Raw genomic sequence first — 26,933 nt, forward strand, 5'->3', positions numbered from 1 at the left:
AATCATTTGATAGGAATGATGAGAAAGCACAAAAGAGATTTTGCTGCCCCAGCTGTGTTCCAACCTCTCGCTGGTTGCTGCACTTTGTCAGCCTCATTTGCTGGAGCTGCTGCAGGATCAGTGGAGTAGGAACTCTCCTTTATTTTGTCTTTGCAGAGTGCTTTGTGCTGTGCATCCCCTCCACAGCTGGTTCTTGCTCATTGCCACTATGGTGGTGATAAAATCATACAAAGGGAAAAGCTGTCCCTTGAAGAATCTTTGGCATGTTTGGCATGTAGACTGTTGTTTCCAATGTCTTTCACAGCCCATGCCCAGTAAGATATCCCAGGATACTTCACACAGTCCTTGGCTACTTTGATGAACTAAGTCAGTTCATTCCCACTGTTCATTCCTGCTCTTTCCCACAGTACACTTCCAGGTCAACCAGTCCTCCTTTCACAAGAACACTCAGCTTTTTCTCTTGAAGTGTGATAATTCACAGATGCCTTTATTGGATTTCATCTCACTGATCCCAGACCATCTCTCTTCATTACCCAGATCTCTTTAAATGACACTTGTGTCCTCTAAAGTGTGCACAGCTTGGTTTCATTTTTGGAGTTTGCAAGCAGATTGGCAATTCCAACAGCCAGGTCATTAATGAAAGTATTAAACAGAATCAGACTCATTCATGAGGTCTCATGAGAACTTACTATGTCCTCACAGGTTGTTAGCAAATCATTGATAACAACTTTTTTTTTTTTTTTTTAAGCATTCAACTCAAAATGTGTGGTGTTTTTCTTAGATTCTATTATTGTGTTTGCTTTTGGTGGGACTGTGTGCAACCATATTAAAACCTTACTCAAAGTCAATGTGGATCATATCTACTCTTCCCACCTGGCCAATTACACTGTCAAAATGGAAAACAGATTATTTGATATTTATTATTTGCTCCAGTCAAACAGATATTGGCTGTTCCTTGGCACATTATTATCCTCATGGATGCTTGTATATTGACTCATATTTTTTTCCAGGTTCTTTCTGTGTATTGAACTTTAGCTTGATTTGTCCATATTTCCTTTAGTTGGTCTCTCCTTCTTTTAAAAGATTGTGTACTCTGTTTGCCCTTTTGTAATGTTCTGGGATGTCACCTGTCGTCCACAAGTCCTGGAAGAGAATGGCTAATTATTCAGAGATGGCTCCATCTCTGCAGGGCAAATTTCATCAGGCCTTTCTGACTTGATTACATCCAGCTTAACTAAATATTCCTTAACCTGTTCTCTATACCAGCCTACATCCCTACTTACATTGTTGTCACTTTTAATTTCTGTGGAGGATCTTGTCAGCACCAACTTCTTGTTGTGTGTGAAAATACAGCAGTGCAGGTATCAGCCTTCCTTCCCTTTCTGCCTCACCTGCAGAAAGGTGCTCATTTTTTCTTGTCTTGTGCTCATTTTTTCTTCCTGCTGTTTGACCTGTTCTCCTCCTCTCCCTCAGATTTCTAATGTATTTATGAAATTTTTCTCATTGCCTTTTCTGCCCTTCAGGTGATAACTCACTTTGCTCTTTGGCCGTTCTGATTTCGTCCCTATGTGCCTGTGCTGTCTATTTATACACTCCCTTAGACCTGTGTCCTGTTTCAACTTTTTGTCCAATTTGCTTTTGATTTTCAGGTCATTAGTGAGCTCTGAATGCAAACATATTGGCCTCTTAACATCTTTTGTCTGCATTGGGATAGTTGTACCATTTTTTTTTTTGTCTTTTAAAACGGTCAGCTAACCTGGATTCCTTTTTCCCTTAGAATTCCTTCCCAGGGTGATCCTACCTGCCAGTCCCCCCCATCCACCTCTTTGAAGTCCATTGTCTTTATTCAACAGTTCTCACTTTTATTTTCTCAATGGTAGAAATACTGAGGTTCCTGGAGGAAGTAGTTAGCTGCAAAGAGAGAAAAAGGGAAAATTGCTCATGCTGGGTACTTCTGTGATCTTTTCTGAGAAGTGAGCTGTGCTTCAAAAACAGATAAAAAAACAATGTGTAACGTTCTAAGGAAGGGTTGCAAATTTGGGGAGTTTGGGGCTTTCTTTTTTCCCTGTACACTTTTTACATCTCATTACTATAATGAACCTCCAAAACACCACTGCAGCCCCCTGGTCAAGTGCACCAAAGTGGAGTAATTGGGAAAAATAAGTGAGCGTAATTTTGTGTGCTGCCCTTCTATTCACTCATGGGGCTCGAAAGAAAAACCACTTGCTTTGGAAGAGCGACTTCTATTCAGAGCCTTTGAACTAATGTTCCTGCTCTGCCTGCCTTGTCCTCTGAGCATACACGCACCTTTGCAGCTAACATTTCTGTAATCTATATAAAAACATGTTCTAGCATTTCAGAGAGAGATTAACAGGATGAAATACTGGCAGGCACCAAGAGGGAAAAACCACTTGTTTGTTTGTTTAAATATTTTACTGTGCAAGACTGTGAGATATTTCCCTTTTTCTGTCTGGGAATGTTACGCCAACCATGGGAGGCTTCACTCTGTCTTCCTCTCTGCACTCAGGTCAGCCAGCACCCACATAATTTCCTCAAATACTATTAAAGATAAATGAGGCATTAATGTGCATTTGTGCACTTCAAGCTATGAGCTCCCCCTGAAAGCGAGAGCTTAACCCACATCCTCCCAGGCCCTGGTTAATATTCCTCACGGTATCCTCATATTTAGCGTTTACCTGGAGCTTATTGCAACAAAAAAAAAAAAAAACAGTGTAAGAACTCCGTCGAGAATTAGAACCAAAATTGGATGTAATCCATGTTTACAAATTCCTATTTTGATCCCAGGCTGCATTTGCACACCCGCTGGCCCTAAAACAGATAAGCAGGAAAATCAACAAACTGGATTGCTGCTCCGCCGCGCCGAGCGTAACCTCGCGATATCGCTCGGCTCTCCCCGAGTTCTGTGACAAATTAATAAGTGTTTGTATCTCTGCTGCACCGTGGCCTGCACCAACGGGTGCTGTCACTTCTTGAAGGGCTTTGTATGGTGATGAGCTTGAAAGCTTTTTGATATTCACGGGGTGTTGTCACCCTCCTCCTGCCTGTTTGCTTTGGGGAATCCAGCGGCTGCGTTGCGGTCACCTAACGTTTAACAGGCAGCTGCCATTTATTGAGTTTGGGAAATGTGCAGCTCGTGGAACTCCTTGCACAAAAAAATGCTCAAAAAGATGCTAAAGTGAAAAATAAGCCTCGTTTCAATGAATAAATAAACTCCTGAAGACTTGATCTTTCAGGGGGGGTTTTAATGCTGTTTTGGCCTGGTGAGTGGCAGCACTCCTGCTAGCAGAAAATATTTGAGATCTAATAGTATATGGAAAATAAGTTAAGAAAATAATATGTATTCTTATTGACCATCCAGATATTTCACATTCTGTAAGATATTCCTTTCCCTCAAGTTTCCTCCAATCACCTTTTAAAGGTTATACTTTCATTCATAACTTTGGATTTTTAAATTTATTTTTCCTAAGATATCTGCAACATCTTATTGTCATAATCTAGTAAGGAAAGGAAGCTGCTCATTCCTTCACTGCAGCAATTGCCTGTTATAGCCCTCAAGCATACATTAATTTCTCTTTGAACACTTTCCATTTACCTCTATTGATTTGCCTCGTTTGATTTCACTTAACATTTCCTTTCTTCTCCTATCCCTTGCTGCTGAAATTCATCAACTTAATAATTTTATCTTTTTGATCTTGCATTAGCCCTAGTTATTATCCAAGCTGTAGCTTAAGTACTGAGTCTTCTGTGCCACTCAGAAAAAATAAAAGTAATGCTTTTTATGCCTGTCTGGATGCCCATTGTCATGAACTAACTGGAGATGCAGGGGGTCAGAATGAAGTACTGGGTGTCTCTCAGGTGGGTTGTAGGTAGCAATAAAAATGAGCTGAGTTCAGGGATAGAGCTTGGATATTTGCCTTGGAATCAGACCTATGGATGTGTTGAGTTTCTTAGGAAATCTGTTAAGGGGATGGCTGTGGTTTTGTAAACTCAGGAAAACTGATATTTCCTCAGACTTTGAGCCAACAGCAGATGCAGGAGGGGGCAGTGAGAGCTGGTGCTGTTTTTCACAGGGATGCAAGGAAAGGCAGTTTGCAGAGCCTGTCACAGACACAGGCTGTGACAAGTGATTTCCTCTTTCTCACAGCTAAATTAATTTTTTCACTAGCCACAGACCCACTCTTGTGTAAGATATTGTCCTAGATATGTATGTGTTCCTTTTCCTAACCTGGGTGTGTTTGTAATTGCCTTCCAGCATGAGTGCCACCATTTAGCAGTAAATAGTTATCTTTCTATTCCCCCCTTACATTTTAACTACACTTCATATTTTACAAAGGTTTAGAAAAGAGAGGAAATTACGCGACAAGGATATGTCCCAGATATCGTACTTATCTTTTAATAACTAGATAAATCAACTTTTCTATTCTTTTAATGTTCTCTGTTTCCCTCCAGGTCTTATTCTTTACGTCTTATGTCCCTTTATCAAGCTTCTTTAGCCATCTTAGTTGCTTTTTCCTTCATTTTTCCTGCTTCTGTCAAAATTTCCCCAGTGCTTTTCTTTGACTATTTTTCCTCCTTGTTAAGATCCTGCACTGGGGTTTTCACTCCCACATTCTTCACATCAGTATAAACAAAAAAAGATCATATATATGAGTTCCTTCTCCCCGTTGCTCTCTTTCTGTGGACTTTTTAAAAAGATCAAAATATTGCAGCATTAAAGGTACAGAAATACTTTGTTGAAATATATTGGACCAGTAATGGAAGAACTAGACCCATGGATAAAAGGAGATAATTTGCAGGTGAAAGAATGAAATGTTGAAAGTGTAAGCCCCCAAGACTTTGCTGAGATCTAAGCACACTCGGGAGCACTGAAAAATCAGGAGACTTTTTAATTGATTACAATAGAATAGAATAGAATGTGCTATTCCAGTTGGAAGGCACCTGTAACAATAATTAAGTCCAGCTGCCTGACCAGTTCAGTGCTGAGCAAGTTACAACATTATTAAGGGCTTAATCCAAATGGCTTTTAAACACAGACAAGCATTGCCCACCTCTCCAGGAAGGCAGTTCCACGGTTTGACCACCCTCTCTGTAAATAAATTCTTCCTCATGTCCAGTGTGAACCTTGGCTGAAGCAGTTTTGAACCATCCCCACATGTCCTATCAGTCCCAGGGAGATCATAGAACCTGGATAGTTTGGGTTAGCAGCAATCTTTGAAAGCCATCTGGTCCAACCCTCCTGCCACGGGCAGGGACATTCTCAACTAAAAAAGGTTGTTCTGAGCCGTGTGCAACCTGACCTTGTGTATTCCCAAGGATGGGGCAGCCACCACCTCTCTGCAGCAGTGTTTTCCCACCCTGGGAGATCAGCACCTCCCTTTCTACACCCCCTCCTCAGGGAGCTGCAGAGAACAGCCAGGTCACCCCTCAGCCTTCAGCCTAGACAAGCCCAAAGTCCTCAGGCACTCCTCATAAGACATTATTCCCAGCCTTTGAAGAGATCTAAAGCTGTCCACCCGGGTATGGAAGTGTTCCTGTGGGAATAAACCCACCACAGCCTGTGGGAGCTGGGGCTGAAGGCACAGGAAAAGCCAGCTCACTCCTCGAGGTGCCGGTGCAAATTGTTCCATGTCAAGCAGCTGTGACTGTTGCCCCACATCCCCAAGGAGCTTCCAGAAAAGAAAGAACAAGGAAACCCTGGTGCATCATCAGTGGCACTTTGAGAGTCAGCACAACAAAATTAATACCATCTGCATCCCAATTAAATGCCACTGTTTGTGTCAGAGTGCGCCACACACGAGTGGCATCGATTCCAGGGACTGCAGGAACTCCAGGCCTTTTCTGTGGATGGCAATGTGGCAATTGTGGCATATTCACAGTGGGAAATAAATGTCATTGGGTTTTCTCTAATAGCCATAGGTAAGATCAGCCCTTCAGATTTCATGCACTGACCTTCCCAAATGAACCATGCCAGGTTTGGCTCCCCTTGGTCTTGTTACCGCCAAGATGCGGTGGGAGTTCAAACTCTAGCTGGGATATTAATTCCATAAGAAAGAGATGGCTCAGGTGCTGCAGACCTCTTTTGTCATTCAGAGGATGAGCAGAGGGTTGGCAGAACTGTGCCATGACTGTTTTGTTTTCAGCTGGTTTGATTTGGATTTGTTGGCTGTGCTCTGCCCTGTGTAACTCCATGGAGCATTTAATCATACATTCAGCTTGGGCAATAAAACCCCACGTCAGTTCTGCTATTAATTGATTTTGGAAGTCAGCTGCTGGACTGGAAGTTACCATTGAGCTCCAGAAGTGAGAGCCTGATTGAATTTCTGGGTTTACAGAATGAATTTGAACATTTGGCAGACCCTCTTTGGGGGACAGTTGTCGCTAGTGGTGCGTAAGAACCCTGGAAGCCCTCCTTGCACAATGGAATCATTAATAACCCAGGCTAAACTGTGAGCTCTTGATTGTCAGGCAGGGTGGAAGGGGGGTTATCGCTTACAGGCATCAGCAAAATTGATTATTGAGACCTGCATGGATGAAGCAGGACCACAGAGCTTGCAGGCTCCTTGCTCAGGCTCTGGGCAGGGGCAGCGATGCTGAATGACAGAAGGGTGGCATTATTGGCAGTTCTGGCACTCACTGCTGAGGGAAAAGCACGTGCAGGAGCAAGCTTTGACTGGAGTAGTGTGAAAGCTGCATGGTTTGGGCAGCCCAGCTGCTGGAGCTGCAGCTAAAGAACCTTGAATTTAAACCAGTGCTGAAACTGGGAGAGGGCAGAACAACCTGTGAGCTTGGATTGGAAATCTGGAACTGGAGCGTTGCCTTGAACCACCTCAGTCAGGTGACACATTGCACCAACTCTGTTCCTTTGCTTTCCAAAAAGGTACCAGTATGCCCAGGAAAGATTAAACTGGTTTTGCATCTTGTTGGCCTAAAGGATGGAACGTGAACTTGGTTTCATGGCAGTTGTATCCAGCAGAGCCTCGTGTGTGTGATTTCCTTTATAAGGTGTGTGGCATCTGCCAAAAAACAGAGCTTTATAACACCAAAGGCAGTAAATTACTTTTCTCCTGACATCAGATAAGCATGTAATTAGGATAAACTAATAGTGTTGGTGCTCTTTTGTCCCTGCTAGAGAGACCAGCTGAGCCTTTTCCCCTCTCTGCTTGCAGGGTACCAGGTCGCCTACCGCCTGGCCAGCAGCAGCCCCAACAAGTTCACCACGGTGGAGGTTGGCTCCACAGTCCGGCAGTTCACAGCTACAGACCTGAGCCCAGAGTCAGCCTACATCTTCAGGACATCTGCCAAGACCAGGCAGGGCTGGGGGGAGCCTCTGGAAGCCACGGTGATCACCACTGAGAAACGAGGTAATGCTTGCAAGCCGTGGGTTCAGGGAATTTCTGTGCCTGCCCTGGAGCCTGTGCTGCACTTAGGGGGATTTTAATAGCAGGCTACACCTCCTCCTTCTCACCCCATAAACCTGCCCCAATCCATAGCAACATCATGATTTCAGAAAGCAAGGCAGACTTTTATGAGACACAGTTCTTCTAACCTGCCAGGCTGTTGGAATTGATTTTTCCATCAGCTGCTATATTGGCCATATGCAGCCTCCTTTTGCAGTCAGATGGGGTGGTTTTTTTCAGCTCTCTCGTTTTCTAGAAAGATTGCAATCTTAAGAAAGTAAGTGATGGATGAATTATATTGATTAGGGAACGCAAAATGGGAGGCAGTGGCGTTGCAGAATTTCTCCATGGCTCCTCCATTGTGCCTCAGCCCTGACCTAATGTGTTTGTAATTACTCTGGCCTTTCGCTGCCACACGCTCCAGCAGAGCCTTTGCATCTGGATTGCCCAGACTTTTTCTGCTTCTTGCATCAGCCATGAAATGGTTGTTTGCATCCTGACTCTCCAGACAAATTCTGTTCTGAAGGGAATCTATAAGGTGGCATTTACATGTGTGTGTAAATGAAACCAGATGCTTTGATACCAAATGTACCGAAATGTGAAAGACATGTAAGGTATTACAGGATCTGCTCTGCATCACTGCTTGTTTTTAATGCTTTGGCTCAAGGAACTGCTCATTCCTCCAGTTTTAGTACTGATCTGTAGAGCTTCAGTTAAAAAAATTTGCATTTTCTACTTGTGCATGAAGATTTTTAGGTTTTTTTTTAATTCAGTGCTAAAGAGGATATATTGGTGAATATGCTGGTGGAGAAAGAAAGTGGGGGTTTTTCCTTGGTCTTGCACATAGGCCACGTTCCACTGCAAAGAACATATCTGATCTCTTGAGCTGCCAAAATCAAAACAAGCCAGGGTAAATCTATCAGCACCACTGGGTTTTGTGCCATGTGATGTCTGGATATTGATATTTTTAAAGTAAAACTCTCCCTCAAAAACTAGAACCATACAACTCCTGTGCCTGGTAAAAGTCACAGTTTAGAGAGGAGCACACTCCAGGAGGTCACCAGGCCTGACCTCCACAGACATCTTTCAACTGTTGTTAGAAGTTCTGCATGTGCTTGTGGCCTGCTCTTGGTTCTTGCCCAAGTTATGCACTATAATGCAACCAGTGACATTTAATTCCTAAAATGTGCTTGATAAGCAGTCATTTGTTTAAAGTCCTTTCTACACAACATTTATTGCAAGAGTAAGGATTTCCCATTGTATTTGCCAACAATGTCTTCCTTTTTCTTTAACACTTCTAAGAAGGGAGGAAGTTGATGTTCAGCAAGAGCCTGTGAGATGCATTTCAACTATCCTGGCCTGTTTGGTTGGGTTTAAAATTCCCTCTGGCAAAGCTCTGCAGATCATGTGCAGCCTTCTCAGTGCATAACAGTGCAGTCCTCAGAGAAAGAACCTCTGGAGATGTATTAGGAAATTGGAAGTGCCTCTGTTAAAGATACTGTCCATCAAAGAGATTTATCAGCTCAAGGTTTCTCCCACCCCCGTCTGATTGCTGTCAAAGGGGAGGTTCAAAGCCTGACATGTGGAGGCTTCAAAAAAAAGCCCACCATGCCAAAAAAAAGAGAATTCTCAAAGCTCAGAGCCTCTCCTGCTCAATAAAATGTGCTGAGATTCCCCAGACTGTGCACAAGGACGCACAATGGCTCAAGGCAGAGCTCCCAGCTCTGCTGTGGGAACAATGACCCCTTGTTGCTATCAATGCTGTAGGGTTATCTTGAGTACCCAAATCACAGTGTAACATGATCCCTTTCTCTTTTTGATGGACAGCTCTGCTGGGTCTCTGTGTGCTTTGGAGCTACAAGTTTACTGGTCCCATATAAAGTGTAAGAATAACAGTGTGTTATCTCACATCAGCAAGAATTATAAAAGGGGATGATAAAGAAATTTATGCACTGCAGCTATTCTTCTAACAAGAAATTAACCTGAAAAGTGTATACATGGCAATAAATATTCTAGAATGAAAATATGTTTAATTCCTGTTAATAAAGATATATTTAATATCCTCACAGTGCTTGATATTGAGGTAGACAGACACAACAATTCTCCTGAAAATTAACAAAATTGGTCACTCTTGCCCTTGTAAATTCCTTGCTTAATCCCAGTATAAATCTTTACATTTTGCAGTGATGCCTGTGATTTATAGATCCCAAGTTATATTGTATATCTGTATTCTCCAGAGCCTCTGCTGCAATGCTTTGAATCTACACTTCAGAATAGTCAACACCGGTGATCAAGGCAGAATTGGGTCAAAAAATTTAAATGTAGCAAGAAATTAAAAGTAGTCTATAGAGTCGTGTGGCCTGGTAGAGTCAAGCCTGCACTGACAGTCTCACCTTAGCACTTGCTTGTGGCTAAACTCCCATAAATAAACTCTTTATACTAATGGGTTTGTACAAACAGTCAGGGAGTATATCCTGCAACACAGGAGATTTTAAAATCTCCCATTAGCAGCAGAAGGAAACCCAATCATGGGAGACTGACTGCAAGATCTGACCTGCCCAAAAGTGCAGAGCTTATCAGCAGAATGTATAAAATCCCTGCATGACTCTCCCTCCCTGGCATGGAATAACCCCGCGTCCCTGTCTCCGCCTGTCAGTGTAAGGCACTGACCTTTCGCGTCGTGCTGCTGCTCGCAGCCTGCTGGCACCCAGGGCTTCCTCCAGCTAATAGCTTACAAGTCTTTGGGCACTGATGTCAGCGAGAGCAGGCTGCAGAGAAATGCCAAAACACGCAGGAAATGGTTTTAGGGGATGGCAGGGAAATGAAGCGCTGGCCACACGGAGCTGTGAGGAATCAGGCAGGCAGAGGTGTGTTTATGGAAACAAGTGCTGATGAAGTTGAATTGAATTGCTTCTCAAAAGCAAGTCACTGCGGTGTCTCCAATCAATTTCTGCTTTATTACATGCCACACATTTTAATCAGAATCAATAATCTTCATGATAAACAATTAAACAATTATTCCTCACTCTATAGAGTTTCTCTATTGAAATCGATGGAGTGCAGAGACGCGGTGACGGGAAAGGAGATCTGTAATGAAACAGTTGGGGGCTGGCATGCTTACACCTGCATTGCCATTCCCTGCTCATCCCAGAGGTGTGAGGGTAATTACTCTGAAGAGATCTCCCTCAGCACTGCCTGGTTTGACTTTGCAGGTTCAAGGTTAGTGGGTATGAAAGGAAGAGTTGGGGAGCTCTGGAAGGGACCTGCACCAGGTGCTCCAGCCCCAGCTCTGTGCTGATTCCAGGCTGGGGTTTGGAAGCCACAGCACCAGGAGCTTCCTGGTTCCTTGTCTGGTCCAGAAATTCAGCTTCAGCTTTGTGTGCTTGGACTCTGCCACACAACAGCCTGTTCCAGCTCGCCCCTTCCTCTTCCTTGTGCCTCAGCTGGGGGAAGAGGACGCTGCATAGCACAGAGAGAACAGAGTTCCTGGTACCAAGGAGTAAGAACAGGTTAAAAATTGAGCTAATTTACAGATTCTGTCAAAAGAGCAATTGCAGCCAGGAGCAGAGCTGAGTTTCATTAAAGATTGCCTTGCTTTGCTGGGCTGCCAGTCCTGATGATTTTTCTTTAACCTGCTGGGTCAAGTTCCCCCCCTAAGTTTGAGGGCCACTGTGTGAAAGGTTTATATCCTGTGGTGACCTTTGATGCAGGGAGATAATAATCAGTTTTACTTCTTCTCCTTGCAGTAGAAGGTTAAGGAATGGGATGGTTGTATACTTCATGTGGCAAATCCAAAAATTCAATGCCCATGGCTTTACCACTGTGAAAATCTGACCAGGCTGTCACATTTTACATTGTTCTGGATTTCCTCTCCAAGCAGCTAAATTCTGGTTTGATTGCAGAACGACCAGCACCTCCCAGGCAGGTGATGACCCCGCAGGGTGACGTGTCCTCCCGGAGCCTGCTGCTGACGTGGGTCCCCGGCAGCGACGGATCCTCACCGATCCGATATTTCACAGTCCAAGTGCGGGAGCTGCCTCATGGAGACTGGCAAACCTACTCCTCCTCCATCAGCCACGAGGCCACATCCTGCGTTATCGAAAGGTACCACGTGAGCCCAGGCTAGCACAGAAATTCCCATGCTTTCCCATGAGTTAGGAAACCAAAACAAGCATCACTCTGCTTCACGTTCCTTTTGGGGGAGAGAGGTTAAGTGAGGCCACTGCTTCCATTTTAGAGATGGTGTTATGAACAGCAGTTGGGAGATTTGCTGAAGGTCATGCAATAAATCTAATTAAAGTTGGACTGCAGTGCATCTTTTTGAAGCCTTTCCTGGAAGCTCAGCACCACAGATAACACTACTCAGGCTAAATCATATGTAGCTACACAGTGCTCTGTAAAATACAACTAGTTAAAAATCCTTTCTGTAGTGACTGATGTTAAAATCCACTCTGAATGCTGCATTGCAATTATCTCTATATAAGCTTTTCCAGATGAAATGAGAACCATTTTTATCTGTATTTTCCATACTGAAGTTTATAGATAGCATCAGAATGTTTAAACTTTGTTATTCAGGCTTCATTATAACCTCTGCAATACTGGTGTAATTAAAGTCCTTGTAACATCAGCAGAAGTAATTGAATGTCTATGAGCAGGTACTTGTTTTGCTGTCCATTTCCTCTGTTGACGAGCCAGTACAAATCAGATTATTTCTAAAAGGCTGTGAGCTTTAGGAGAATCAGGTATTCTGAGCATTCAGATACAGATTTTTCAGGTCTGTTATTAAAAGCATTGGTGGCTGTGGTACATGGCAGCTCACTGGTTGGGTGCCAGTATCTTTCCAGTCAAAACCTGTAAAAACAAGGAAACCATCTATGTCACTTAGACTTGACATTGGCATGACTGAAAAGAAAAGATGAAAAAGGATGATTCACATTAATTAAGTTGCTGTAGGTAAATAATTCTGTCCTGATAGGGTGGCCCTGCTGAAAGAAATTTCTTCTCCCTAAAAGCACTTTCTTGTGGATGTCCAGAAGAGTCTTGGGAGTGAGAGTGCTGCCCATCAGAATGCATCATCCTTAGTGTTTAATCATTCCTTACAAGTAACTTGGGTTTGTAGTCAGTGTTACATCTGCCAGTGGATGGTTAGGCACTACCAATTAATTAGTGAAATCCCCCGTAAATTACAGCTCTGCATTTCAAACCTCTGCCTGTGACTCCAAAGGCAGCCTCCCCTTCACCTCCCCTGCCAAGCCAAGACAGAATCATCTTTGCAAGGTTATGTCAGCTGGAAGTCACTCCTTGCATATCTTAAAGCACCACATAGATAAAAGAGCTGCAGGGAACCTGTTGTTGCTGTCTTTATTAAATAATCCGAGTAATGGCATTAATCTGGGGTTCAGCAGGAGTGAAATGCACTGATCAAGTGGTGTGGTGTAGGGAATTAGTCAGGAGCTGGCACTTTGAATTCCAGAGCCTGCTGGGCTGACCCTGGGCACGTCTCCTGCCTCCTCCCCACCCGTGCTTGGAGGATGGGCTGACCCAGATGGCTTTGGAGGATATCTCAGCAAAGCCAGGCTCTGCACAGCCATGCAGAGCTCAGACAGCGAGCCCCACTCATGGGCTGCTCCATGAGCTTAGCCTCTGGTGCCTAATTCAGCAACAAATCAATGAGTGTTTCTGGGAACCCAGGGCAGGGAACTTCTGGGAAGGTGCTGGTGGCAGCAGGGGTGGGAACACCTGGGAAAGCCAGGGGAGACAGCAGAGAAAAGGCGATGGGGAGAGGAGACAAACTGCTCAGTGATTCTGGTGGGCAGTGGGCACGTTCTCTGTGGAGGCAAGTTGTGATGAGGGAGGGAGATTCCATCCTTGTTTTCCCCGTTCCACAGCTTGAACCCGTTCACCTCTTACAAACTGCGAGTGAAGGCCACCAACGACATCGGGGACAGCGACTTCAGTGCGGAGACAGAGGCGGTCACAACCCTGCAGGATGGTAAGGGAGGAGGAGAGACACACTGGGGGCATCACTGAGGGGCTCCTGGAACCACTGCAGGGTGTTATCCATGGAGACTGGAGTGAAAACCAGCAGCCAAAGCAGTTTTATCCACAGGAAGTTGACACAGGTAGCAATGAGATATGGCTGAATTAACAGACAGCCTTTAAGTGTCCTGCTGTGCCCTCTGATAATGAATCATACTTTCAGGAGTCTCAAAATGGATTTAAACTTCGTTTGATTGGCTTCCAAACTCTGCACTAACCATTATCTTTGCAGAAATTGAATAATTTACAAGAGAGCATTAAAAATAAATGTAGAACCCTGCATACATTTGAAGAAGTTTCTTCAATTGTTTTCCCCTCACAATCCACATCAGTCTGCAGAATGGCAAAATTGCTGAGGTATAAGTGAGAAAGAGTATGAAGCTCCTGGAAACATGAGCATTTAATCCTGCAGATCAGGACTAATAAACTGTGAATGACATTGACAAGGCTTTTATTTTTAGCCTTAGAGATCAGCTTCTAATTCCTTGATTGTATAAAGTCGATGCCTGAATGCAGAAGTAGCTCTGATGTCTTGAATGGAGGAAGGAACTCTGCAAAGTAGGAAAAGCATCAGGATGTGCTTTTACCCTGGAAAGTTGGGTAATCCTGGGACACACATATGGATAAATATATATATATGTATATATATGTGGATACTGTGAGGTGGGGGTCAATCTCTTCTCCCAAGTAAGAAGTGGTAGGACATAAGGAAATGGCCTGGTTGCACCAGGGGAGGTTTAGAGTTAATATGAGGGAAAATTCCTTCACTGTAAGGTTTCTCAGGCACTGGCAAAGGCTGCCCAGGGCAGTGGTGGAGTTTCCATCCCTGGAGGGATTTAAAAGCCACGTACATGTGGCACTTGGGGACATGAGTTAACAGCAGGCTTGGAAGTGCTGACTTAAAGGTTGGACTTGATGGTCTTAGAGGTGTTTCCCAACCTAAATGATTCCATAGCTATACATATATATGGTGCTAGGAATAATTTCCTGCAGAGCAAGGAGTGACGAGTTAGAAATGACACTGAGATGTAAAAATAGGAAGCCATTTTGCCAAGGAATGTCATCTTGAAATCAGAAGAGCAGAGGACAGAGCTCAGGAGCGTGGGAAGTTAAACAGGAACCCATGTAACACCTGACTAATGGTAAACAGCCCCTTAAAGGCATCCTGACTCTCCACCTTCCTGCACAGCAGCAGCAGGGTCGGTGCGGGCTGTGACTGGTGCTAATCAGGCAGCACTGACTCACTGTTTTGGAATTTAAAATTTCATTTTAAGTTCCCTTTGAATTTAGCTACAGTGGATCCAGAGTTGTGCTTGGCCTCATCACAATACAACCAGGAAAAACTGTGAAAGTTTCTCTTTTCCCCAACAAACTGAGCATTTATTCTGCTGAGCAGCACAGAGCATTGCACTGTGGAGGGCTGTGAGCTCCTGATAAGGAGTTTGATGTCTTTGAGCTGCTCTGGAGTGTCTGGGAGTGCCACAGGCTGTGGGCACAGGAAGGGGTTAACCTGTGGTAAATTAAGCTGTCCTGACTAAAATGAGGCGTGACTATGTGGCACAGACTCCTAAATTCAAGGTGGGCTTGCCCCAAAGGTGGCAAAAAATCTCCTGAAAAATCTGAGAGCCGTTTTGTCACCAATTGGAGCCAGCACACAGCTGGTTTAACTTCCTCACAGATGGGCATCTGGTGGTCTGTGAGCAGCTGGCTGCTGCAGCTTCCTCCAGGTTTATGCCCTGAGCTTTTCTTACTCTGCTCAAGCTGCCAAGGCCACAGATAGAGCAAGGGATGTAAGAGAAGGGCCTGGCTTCTCCCTGGGTTCCAACACCCACATCCACCTTTTGAGACCCACCACGAAGCAGCTAGGATGCAAGATTTCCTTCAGCAGTGAAGAAAAAGAACCTGATGAATGAAAGAAAAGCTGCCCCTTTTTCACCCTCTTGCTGTAACTGCTTTTGTTTCCTTTTTCTCTTGTTCAGTTCCAGATGAACCACCCAGTTCTGTGTTAGTAACTCCCCACACAACTTCCTCTGTCCTTGTGCAGTGGCAGGTAGGTAAAATGAAAAATTCTGATGTTCCTTTGAACAATTTTTTGGCTGCTTTGACTCATTGAATTTAAGGGTGAATTGCCAGGGACATTTTCTTGAGCTGGAAGTATTGTACTAACATTGAAGGACTGTAGCTACTTCCTTATTTGCCTGATGTAGCATAAATTTTAGTGATGAATGGAGATTCCTGGCAGTTGCTTTTACTTTGTGCCCCACTGGGAGGTAAAGGAGTGTCTGTAGCCATGTCCAAGATTGTTAATTGTCAGATTCTCCTCCCCTTCCGTTGCTATCCGTGGATGTGCATCTTTATATGGAAAATATTCCACGGAGAATGGTGTTGGTAAGATCAGGTAATCAAAAGCTCACATCATGCACAGCCTCCTCCTGCTGCTGGAATGATCAGAAGCCTGAGATCAGTGCCTGAGATCCCATTCATACCTCTGAGAAGCTCCATACACCCTCTTGACTCTTTGAGAGGGAAACATGGAGTTTCTTCAGAGAAAAGAAAGTTCGAGCTCTCTGCAGTCTCTCTGGGTTGGATGGGGAAGTATTTGTGTCAAGTCTGCATTTTATATTGGCATTTTCTCTGCCTTCCTTTATCTCTCAATCCTGGCCTCCTGGGAGATGCAGGAACATTTTGTGACCCAGTGCCTGAGGTTTCTTTTTGCAGAGTGGGCATTAAAAGAGGGACCCCAGTGGGGTGCTGCACGTTATCCATAACCCATCCTGGAGAGCCTCTGCCCACCCTGCTCCCCAGACAATGTCCCCCACACTTCACAGGGATGACTTTGGACAGATTGCATTACAGTGAAAAATGTACATATGCATTTACAGTACAGATGGGACTCCTTGCATTTTTGGAAGGAAAATATATGGATGAGGGTTTGTTTATTGCTGTGCAGCAGCGCTCTCAGATCTGCCTGGCTGTGCTGCTGGGTGCCTGCCCCAGCTCACGCAGGAAAATCCTGAGCAGCAGCGTTGCTTACAGCATGTTGAGCAAATAGGAGACATGTTGAGCAGTTTTACCAAAGGAATTATGGAGAGATGCAAATCTACCTCCCCACCTACAACAAGAGCCCCCAGCAAAGGGGAAAAAACAGAAAGAGAAGACAAAGATGATGTGAGGCACGATGGACCACAGAAATAAACGTTCCCCCAGCTGACTGATTACTGGTGTGTAGTTAATGTGAAATAGGTGGTTGTTTAGGTAATTGGATGCTTTTCATTTCATGAAAGTGAAATGGGGTTGTTGTGCCAGAGCCATCTCCAGGGAGTTGTGGGCGATTATATGTCATTACCACATGTATATTAATAGGCCCTGGTAATTCAACCGTACTATATTTTTCAAATAAACAAAAATCTTCAAGTCCCACAATAGCCTCCAATTAGGAGGAAGTTTCACAGCAGTGTCTAAGAAATAATGTAAACTGAAAACAGCAGTCAAGCTAAATGGGAGAGTGGATTTCCAAGCAAAGCTAAATTTTTAACTTTGAGATGTGTTAATAATTCACAAAACAAACTCTGGATGCACTATCTGGGCTTTCAGCTGCTTGGTCCAATCAGTCCATTATTTTTAAATTTAAAGGAGGAAGAAAATAAGTAATTTCCAGTGAGGTCTGTTGTATCAATAATGCAGGGTTATTTCAAATGTTCTGGAGGATGTTACACTTAACATCAGGATCATGTACTGTTCTGCTTCTGCCTTAGAGATAACAATTATTCAAACTTACATTTCAGTCTTTATTTATTTATTTATTTCTCTTTAAACAGCATAAAAATGTTTCTCTTACTTCTGTACAACATTATGGGCTGCCACTCATAACCATTTTACCTATTTCAGCAGATCCCCCAGGCCTTTCTACAAAATCCTAAATAATCCATTACATCAAAAGCAGAGTTTTGTCCACAGAAGACAGATAGGAAGTGGAAGACCTGACCTTTTAGCAGAGTTCCTTTCCAGGAAAGAATCATCATCTCCATGGCAAAAAGGGAGACAGTTTGCAAGCTATTTATTTTCTGAGCTTTCCTGTCCTAAATCTCAAGGAAGTTAAAAATGGAGAATCACATGATAGTGTAAGGAAACAATGTTTGCTCTGGTAAGATCAGCATTGGGCCACAATGAGAAATTAAGCTTTACCTGTTAAGCAGTTACATGACAGAGCAGGGAGTCACAGGCTCCTCCTCAGCTTCAGCAGGGTTTTCCTTTTAGAGTTCTGCAGGATATTTCACTTCAACTATTTTTTCCCCCCCACATTTAAGAAAAGTTTGTTAGTAATTAAAATGGGAAAAGTTATAGGTAGGCAAGGACACTGCTGTGCTGTGGAGCCCTTCTCTGCAAGGGCACCATCAGGGCTAAAGTAACTACAGTGTAATACAGAAAACAGAAAGGCAAAAGATTGGAAAAGAAAAAAAAAAAGAAAAAATCAGGAGAAAGATACTGATAACTTCCAATAACCCCACCTCATCTTCTTGCACAGGAGAGTGTTTCAGGTGGTCCATGAGCACTAACCCTGGAGAAACCTGGCACTTTATTTGGCCTATTTTCTTAGTCCCTTGGACAAGGGGCTCTCAGCCTGAGATTAGGAAATCCTGTTGTTCGAGAGCTTGATTTATTTGCCTTGTAAAATGCAGTCGTACAGGGAATATGATTGCCCTTTCTAAAATACATCACAGGAGTAAACACCCCACAGGGAGAAGAACAATTTAACCCAAAAGGCAATGTTAGCACAGGAACAAATGGTTAGAAACCAGCTATGAATTATTTAGATTAGAAATTAAATGAAGGTTTCTAAGCGCCCGAGTGGTGAGGCTGGGAACAGCTTCCCAGCAGGAATTCTGCAGAGCTGAAGGGTCAGCTCTGTTTCTGGTAGAGGTGTTTCTGTCTGTGAAAGGAGCTCCCAGCAGCTGGGGCTCTGCAGAGGGGAGATCCCAGCCCTGATGGTCCTCGAGGTCCCTCACAGTCCTGTATCCACAGCATCGTTCTCTGATGCAGATCCCAAATGCCACTGAAAGGTGCTCAGAGCTTTGCCAGAGGATGGAGCACAATGATGAGCACAAATCAATGAATAAGAGATCTCCAACCAGGCAGAGCAAGTGAAATCTTGAGAGAGTTTGGGTTGTTTTCAGCAGGTTCTGTGCAGGGCAGCTGCAAAAGAAGTCAGCTTGTTGCTGGAGCAGGTTCTGCTCCTTTTCCTGCTGGCTGTGTAGTTTCCTTTTACTCTGGTTCATGTAATTTTCTTTTTTGGTTTCCATAAACTGCAGTCTTTCTACTTAATTCCTTCAGCCCTCACCCAAAGCAAGGTACTTGGCACTGAGACAGGACAGTCCTCACCCTCCTCTTGCCATTGTAATGGACTAATGGAAAATTCATGTCATTTCTGGAAGCAGAATGCCAAGTTATTACCAAAGATCTTCCTCCTTTCTATCAAGATGTCCTTACTTTCTTCATTAAAATTACATGGGGCATTACCTTCTATTGTGACAGTGTTTCACACCAGCAGTTAATTTTTATACAGTGTTTTTCCTTAGTAACGTTCTCAAGGCTGGTAAGGATCTTTCTGGATTAAAGGCAAGATCATCATTAAAATCCTTTTCATTTATATTTCCAGCCCCTTACATTTCAGTTAAAGAATCTTTAGAAGATAAATGGCTCAAGGCATCTCTTCTCTGTAGTTCTTAGCCTGCATTAGACTCAGGAAAGTAATTTTTTTTTCCAAAACATGAGGAATCCCTGTGCTTGTCTCTACTTAAGCAATCCACCCAGACACAAATCTCCTTTTCAGTGTGCCAGCTGTGTATCTGCAGCTGAAGGAGGATGTGAGGGGCTGCTGGAGAAGCCTTGCTGAGGTGTTTTGTCTTTGAGCATCTCCTAACATGATGCAGAAGGAAAAAAACCTCATATTTGAGCCACCCCATGGCTGCATGTGCCAAACTGCTCTGAGCTGTTATGGAGGAGCCCTTGGTTTCCTTCTGTGCCCACACCAGGGCCCATCACACTGTAACTTCTGTCTAAATGCCTGTATGAGGTTGTTATTAGACCTATTTTTGTCTTCCTAATCAAAGCCAGAACAGTTTTTATTATTCCTTTTTATTTTCCTTTTTATTTGCTCATCAGTCTTTCAATAAAATAATGGCAAATGAAGACTGTCCTACGATCAGTCCCCAAGGAAAAGAAAGAAATTCTGTCTGTGATAAAATAGTTTATTTCCTTGTGAAAGCAGTGAAACACTGTTCGTGTTCCAGTGTTGGTGGAAGGCAACCTGCATCTCCAGGGAGTGCTTATTTATACTTTACCATCACAGCCAGGTTTCTGTGGGCCAAGAAGGAAAGGGGTTTGGTTCATGGTGTGGATTTTTCAGTCAAGAGCCTTTTGCAATGGCCACAGCTGAGCAAAATCCTCAAAGTTGCCTTTAACCTGTGCTTTTCAAACCATCCAAGCTGTGAATTATTGGTGTCTGTGTTCACCAGAGCACAGAGCCTCTGCCCCTGGTGATGGATGTTTGCTGCCATGCCCGTCCTAACCAGCCTGTTGTTCATTCACGTGGATGTTTTTCAGCCCCCCAAAGTGGAGAGTCTGAACGGGCTCCTGTTGGGATACCGCATCTACTACCGGGAGCTGGATTACGACACCGGGCCTGGGACAGAATCCAAAAACATCCAGAACCCCTCAGCTCTAAGAGCAGAGCTCACACGTAAGCCTGTGCTTTAGACCTTAAAATATCCCACAGTGGTAATCTGTCATTGCACCTGGCACTGCACCCCCTCTTGCCCCATGGAAATAAAATGGAAGTCTGAGAGTGCTGGGAATGATTCAGGTTTTACACAATCAGCCTGAAGATGCTGAAAAATGCAAGTGACTTCAGTGTGACCAGCATTGTAATGGTCTGTGCTGATCTCTGGCAGCGTGCTGGAATTGATGGTCTGTCCCCCACGTACCCTCTGATTTCCTGCTTCCCTCTACCTCCACTTCATAATTACCCTGCTACACTTTGTTCTGCCTTTAAATGACAGACACTTCATTTTCCTCAGCTGGCAACTTTTTCCTTTCTTGCTGTTTTTTTCAATAGTTTTTATAATTGACATTTTGTTTTTTCCTTTAACAGTATGAGGAAAACAGCTGAGGAGAATTTTAAAATAGAATTTTTATAATTTCAAAGTGCTTGTCCATATTTCAAAAGAAAATAGCAAAGATGAGCAAGAATTTTTAGGTGCCTGCTTTCCATGTCAGTCACTGGGATTTATGGCTCACATGGAAGGAAGGTGGGGAGGGAGAGGAATAATAGAAAAAAATGAAAAGACTTTTTAGATAAAGGCTAGAAAGGAAATCAGAGGGAAGAATAGGCAGAATAAGATGATGTGAGGCAGACATGTGAACACTCAGTAGCTTGAGGAATAAGGTCCAGCAATGAGATGTGCTCATGGAGAGACCAGCTTTTGTCCTCTTTGATGTCCCTGGAATATTCAGGATAAAATGATACTCCAAGAGCAGCAGAATGGGGTTCAATGAGACTATTTCAATATCTTACATCATTTGCCATGCTTTCCTGAACCCATAGAAGTGATTTCTACAAAAGCAAGAGTGAATTTTAATGAGGGTGTGGATAAGTGGATGCTTTAAATATAAAGGAAGCACCTAACTCTGACCTCACTTATGTGGTCAGAGATAATGAGACTTCCCAAACTGAGCAGCTTGAGCCAGGACAGAGATGTAAAATTCTCATAGGTGTAGGAATGCAGAAGAGTTTTTCTCAGACAAGAACTGAATTACTAGCAGTGTACATTATGAAATAATGAATTTGGATGCTCTCACAAGACGGGGAGCCTGTGAAACAAACCAGTTTTGTCTTTTTCCTCTTCTTGTCTGGCCCTGCAGCAATGTTCCTAATCACTGTAGAGGAGAAAAAATGAGCTGTATCTCTCCAGGGAGTCAAGAGACAGGGAGAGCAAGGGGTGGAGACTATTGTATTTTAAGATAAATGTCCCTCTTTCTCCTCATAATTCTCACCTTAGAACACCTCTGTTCCTCACTGACCCACAGTTTCGCACAGTTTAGCATATTATTACAATTCTCTCACAGCAGGAATCTTGAATTCTTTAAGTGAAACTGTGGGAAATCAAATTCACGCTTAAAGAAACAGGTCCTGCCCTGATGTGAGCGTTCACTTTGTGGTCCACGTTCCAGCTCAGTACTCTGCAGCTCTTCGGGTTTTGAATTTTGCATCTTGAGAAATCAGGATGTAACACGCCACTGAGAGCTTTCGCCCCTAGAAATCATTTCATTTTTACTCATTTGTTCTATTTAATCTAAAAGCCAGAACATCTTTGTGTTGTGTATTTGTGTATCCTCTGTTTGAGGGGGAAATGAAACAGCCCCATGTGGGCAAGATGCTCTCGATGTGTTACGAGAGAGTGATGTGATTTTATTGCCCTTCAAGGTATATTCCTAAAGCTTAAACTGTGTATGGGTGTGCTGCCTCATTTGCCTCTGTCTCTGCTGTACATCATTTGCAATAACTATTTCCTTGCACTGTAACAAGCTTTCTGCTTTGCTTACCCTGAATAGCCCAAAGCAGCTTCAAGACAGTGAACAGCAGCTCTGCATTAACGACGTATGAATTAACACGTAAGTGCACATTGCCTTCAGTTGAGACTCTTTGTAATGGTTCAGAATGTACCATGGGCAAACTCCTGTGGCTCTCCTCCGTGGATCCAGCAGAAATCAACACAGATTAATGACTCTGGCTTTCTCCAGTTTCTTTTTCTTTAAGCCTTTGCTTCCCCTACACCCAGAGACATCGATGATGCAAGTAGGTAGCTGTTGTAAAAATGTGGCTGCTGGGAAGGTAAAACATTATTGACTGTAACAACCCAGTATTGCTGATGCTAAATGAATTTTGATTCACTTGCTACATATTTTGTAGTCCATCTGAGTTTAGCTGTATCACATCATTAGTTCTATGATTCAAGCATTGCGATGCTCGGGCATTCCATGGAGTACAAAGCCAATTTAGAAAGGGCCCAATGAATTTATGTGCATCTCCAGAGGTGTTTTCAATTGGAAATGAATAAAATAACATTCGACAGAGTTAAAAGGCAAGTTGCTTTGTGGTGATGATGGTTCACTAGATAGGTTTTGCCCAAGGCTTTTGAGTCACAGATTGTGATGGGCTAAAAAAAAAGAAAAAATGAAGCCTGATCCCCACTGAAAGTTGCATGCATGAACTCTCGTGTTCCATTTTCTTCCACATCCAGTTAACACTAAAATCTCCCTTGTGACTTCTCATGGCAGAAAATAAAGTTTCCCTGTGCAAGCTGCCCAGTACTATATGTGTGTATCTTACTATTGTTTGTTTATTAACTCGGCACTGTTATTTCTGATTTGCTTGCTCCATCTTTTGCAGTCAATCCAAATTCAGTGATATCACATTAAAAACAAATGGGGATATATTAGATATCATTCACAGTGTGCCTGAGACTGGGGAATGATGCTGAACTCACAGTCAGCTATTGGAGCACAACATTTATAAACGATTCTGTAACACTGAAATTAGACAAACTTGCCTAATTGGGCTTTTTGAACCTCACCAAACCAATGGCACACTGTCAGCCCCCGAGTTAAGGAGACTCTGATTCATAGATAGCAGGGAAAATTATTGGCAAAGGGAGAAATTTGGACCTCTGGCCATGCGTGTCTTAATTCAATGCTCATTTAAATAGGGCAATTTATATTATTGATTGCTCTCTTACTCTAATTTCCCTGTTAAGTATTGTAGATGATAAATATATCTGTTGGGATTGATTCTTTCATCCTGAAAATGCAAAATCTGAAACTGCTCAGGCGCTGCCTCCCCTAATGACGTTGACGTGATTCTGCTCCGCCCTGGTTGTGTCTGTTAATTACCCACAAACAATTGGGTTTTTTAGATTTTTTCATGCTGCTCTCACTCTCCTGCCTTATCTGTCAGAGTAGTTTCTCTGTGTCAGCAAACAAATTTGTTGCCTGGTGGCTAAATGGAGTCCAGCCTTCAAATTCTCCTGTCTCATTGTGGTTGATGGTCGAGCTGTGGTCGCGTTGGAGGAGAAGATCCCTGTGGAGTACCTGGAGTGGAACTCCAGATTCCCACTGCAGCTCTCCCTCTGCACCTGCTTCAGCTGTTCTAGAGCAGTGCAGTTGCCAAATTCCCTCTAAATGAGCATTCCAGGGATTAGGCAAAGGCTAGGCAGGCTCTTTCCTACCAGTGCAGATCAAAATGAGACCTTACGGTGACATTCAAAGCCAAATCCTGCCATCTTCTGAACTTAAGAATGACCTAGACATGTTCCTCTAGTTAGTTATCCATAAGAAATGGCTATATTCCAAGAGAAATCATTACTCCTCTTACTGGAGCAACACTGTGAGGAAACACTAGAAAATCCTGCCATTTCATCACAAATATCATTCAAAACGATGCAAATACTGTCGAGATGTGTGAATTCAGGAAGGATTGAAGTAGACATTGTACTATTGTTCTCTTCTATTGCCACATTTTCTGAGAGACAAGTCTGGAGATGAAGAGGTGTTGGAGTCTAAAAGATAGCTGTAATAGAGTATAAATCATAATAGATAATATTAATATGTAATATCTTTTTCAGAATTGAAGAAATACAAGAGATATGAAGTACTAATGACAGCATATAATGTCATTGGTGAGAGCCCTACCAGCACACCAGTGGAGGTGTTTGTGGGTGAAGCAGGTAGGTAAAAAGAAAATCAGTTGATTTCTTTTTTTTTTTTTTTAAGTACCAGCATGTTGTAGTATTCTCCAGATAATGTTCAATAATTTTCTAGGAATGGGATTATTTGAAAAATTCCCCAGTTGTTATTGCTGACAATTTTTTGTTGCCCACTCTCCTGAAATAGGCACTGGCAGTTTCTTGCCATTGGAAAACCAGTTGGTCTGTGGAAGGAGGGAAGAAAGGGCATTTGAAAGAAAGAAGAGAAAATATTTTTGAAGTTGCAGGGAGATGACTGTTCATACCAAATTAGCTTGAGGGAAAAATTGACTCGAGTTAAAGAAGTGAAAAGTGGAGCACAGGAAAGCCACAAGGGAAAAGAAACAAAACTACAAAACGAGGGAGACTTGGAAGGCTGGTTCTTTTATTTTATAACCCTCTGTGTAGAGACACTGCCTGCCACCACACCTGGCTGTGTTTTCGTGTATGGCCGTGTCTGGTTTAATGCTGGTTTTGGAGGCAGGGGTTGGAATGTGCAGACTGTCACTGCACCCAGTCAGTGACACTGTTCCAGCCTTTCCTTACTCTGGGTCTGGTGCCTGAGTCCTTTTTGATCATTTTAAAATCCCCCCACTGGAAGGCTGGAGGTGGAAATCAGGAGGGAAGAGCTGAGCAGACGCTCCTGTGAGTGCCTTGAGAAGCGGGTGGTTTGTCAGAGGCCAGATAACCCCCAGCCGCTCTGTCCCCCCAGAAACTCCAGCTGGGAAGGGCAGCACTGGAATAGCTGATGCCCTCCTGCAGCCCTGCCAGCGGGGCTGTGTTTATGGTGATCCCAGCTGGAGACAGGCTGGCGCTGAAATCCTCGTTAGTCATGGTCTCAGTTTCTGCAGCAGCAGCAGCGTTTGAAGCTCAGAACAAGGGGAGGCAGCTCGACCCTCCCGTTGCTTGGCCTGGCCACGGAGCTGATTGAACTTTGTTCCTCTGTCTCAGGGCCGTGGGATGGAGGAGCTGGCAAAGCCAGCACCAATTCATTTCATTATTAGTCATTAAACATTCTATTGCTCAAAACCAAGCAAAGCGCATTTTTTTAAGAACTCTACTGCGCTTTTTTTTAAACTCTGCTTAACCTTTTCATTTCAAATATGGTGCAACATTCACCATCTTTCTTTGAAAACATCATAAATTAATCAGAGCAGCCTCATCCTGGAGAGACAGCTGGCAATATTTACATTTTTTTCTAGTTTGCTGCTGCTCCAACTTACTTCTGCAACTGCAGCAAAGAAAGTCCCAGGTGGAGCCAACTGTATCTGGCTTCAAAATACATTTTTGTTTCAGAGCTGAGTATCTCCCTGCTGCAAGTGGAGCCAGCACATGCACTTATACACATGTACACAGCATGAGAAATCAGCTGGGGAAAACAACAAAATGCTGTTATATTGTGGCTTTTAATCCCACAGTCCAGATCTTCCTATCATAACTCAGGGAACAGGGCAGTGGAGGAGGCAGACTTGAGAGGACCCTGAGATAATTACAGGACCCCTGAGTGTCTGAAGGAAGGGGAGCTGGAATTAGATGAGCTTTAAGATCCCTTCCAACTCAAACAATTCAATGATTCTGATATCCAAGAGGCCTCCTTTCCCAGGCAGGACTGGTGTGTCTGAAGTTGTAGTGTGTGACTTGGCTGTTGTTCTGGAGTTCCAGGATTTACCTCTGGAAAGGGACCATCCAGGTTCACACAGCAGAGATGATGAATGTAGGATCTTCCTGTCGATTTTCACTCTTGTTGGGTGAAGTTATTACACTTTGTTATATAACTGCCTCTTCCACCTCCAGAACTGGCTGTGATTTATACTGTGAGTAAAGTGATTGGAGATGGTATTGCAATTTAAGTTTTAAATTGATTTGTGACACCTTTGAGTTAAAGTGTGCTGTGGAAATACAAGGTTTTTGCTGTTATTGTTTGCTCAATGTTCTTACCCACGGTAAAGGCAGTTAAGCAGCAAGCTGGAAAAAAAATGGGTATGCTCAGCTCCAGCAATGGGGCATCCAGGTTAAAAACAGAGAAAAGCTTCCCAGTAAACAGTAAGTGCTGACACAGGCACAGCACTGGGTACAGAGTGAGTGAAGGTGGCCGGTCCCTGGGCTGAAGCTCTCAGGTAGCTCTTGTCTCAGTGCTGTTAAATGGGGCCTTGTTCTGCCCTAAGCATTGCAGTAATTCTGGGAGAGGGGAGAACAGTCCTCTCTGGCTCATAAAAAGGGATATACAGCCTTTGTGCCTCTGGGGAAATGTGCTGGGCTTAGGCCAGTTCAGTCAAAATACCCACTTCTGTTGGGTGTTGGTGTTGCTGATGGTTGTGCTGTTCAGCTCCTACAGAGGGATGCAGAAGGAGAAGTGTCTGTGATTCCTTCCCTCCCTCTTGTGCTCTCCCCTGTTACATTTGAAAATTTTCCTACGATCATACCTGGATTTTTACAATAAAAGTTACAGTAGGTAATGGAACCACCTGAAAAGCTTGGGGGGAAAAAGTCACTAAAACGAACCTTCTTCAAGTTTTGCCAATTAAATTAGCAAAATATACCCAAATGGGGAGTTTCTCACCAGCCCTGGAGTGCTCTTGAGCTGTGCTCCAGCCAACTGCCCCCTTGGGCAGCCTGAGCAGGTCTTCTCTGCCTCTGACTGATGGGCAGGTAGAAATTCTGGGAAAGAACAATGAGC

General features: G+C 43.6%; 1 protein-coding gene across 3 annotated transcripts in view; it reads left to right on the top strand.

Moving 5' to 3' along the window:
• The window catches only part of SDK1 (sidekick cell adhesion molecule 1), a 384,634-nt gene that overhangs the window by 312,386 nt on the left and 45,315 nt on the right, over positions 1 to 26,933 (top strand). For all 3 annotated transcript variants that reach the window (XM_058850018.1, XM_058850019.1, XM_058850017.1), the window contains 6 exons: positions 7,188 to 7,382; positions 11,321 to 11,522; positions 13,307 to 13,410; positions 15,437 to 15,507; positions 20,061 to 20,196; positions 24,137 to 24,238. In XM_058850018.1, the coding sequence (XP_058706001.1) occupies positions 7,188 to 7,382; positions 11,321 to 11,522; positions 13,307 to 13,410; positions 15,437 to 15,507; positions 20,061 to 20,196; positions 24,137 to 24,238 (810 nt within the window). The remainder of the gene's footprint in view (positions 1 to 7,187; positions 7,383 to 11,320; positions 11,523 to 13,306; positions 13,411 to 15,436; positions 15,508 to 20,060; positions 20,197 to 24,136; positions 24,239 to 26,933) is intronic.

Source organism: Poecile atricapillus, chromosome 14, assembly GCF_030490865.1.
Source record: "Poecile atricapillus isolate bPoeAtr1 chromosome 14, bPoeAtr1.hap1, whole genome shotgun sequence".
NCBI lineage: Eukaryota > Metazoa > Chordata > Aves > Passeriformes > Paridae > Poecile > Poecile atricapillus.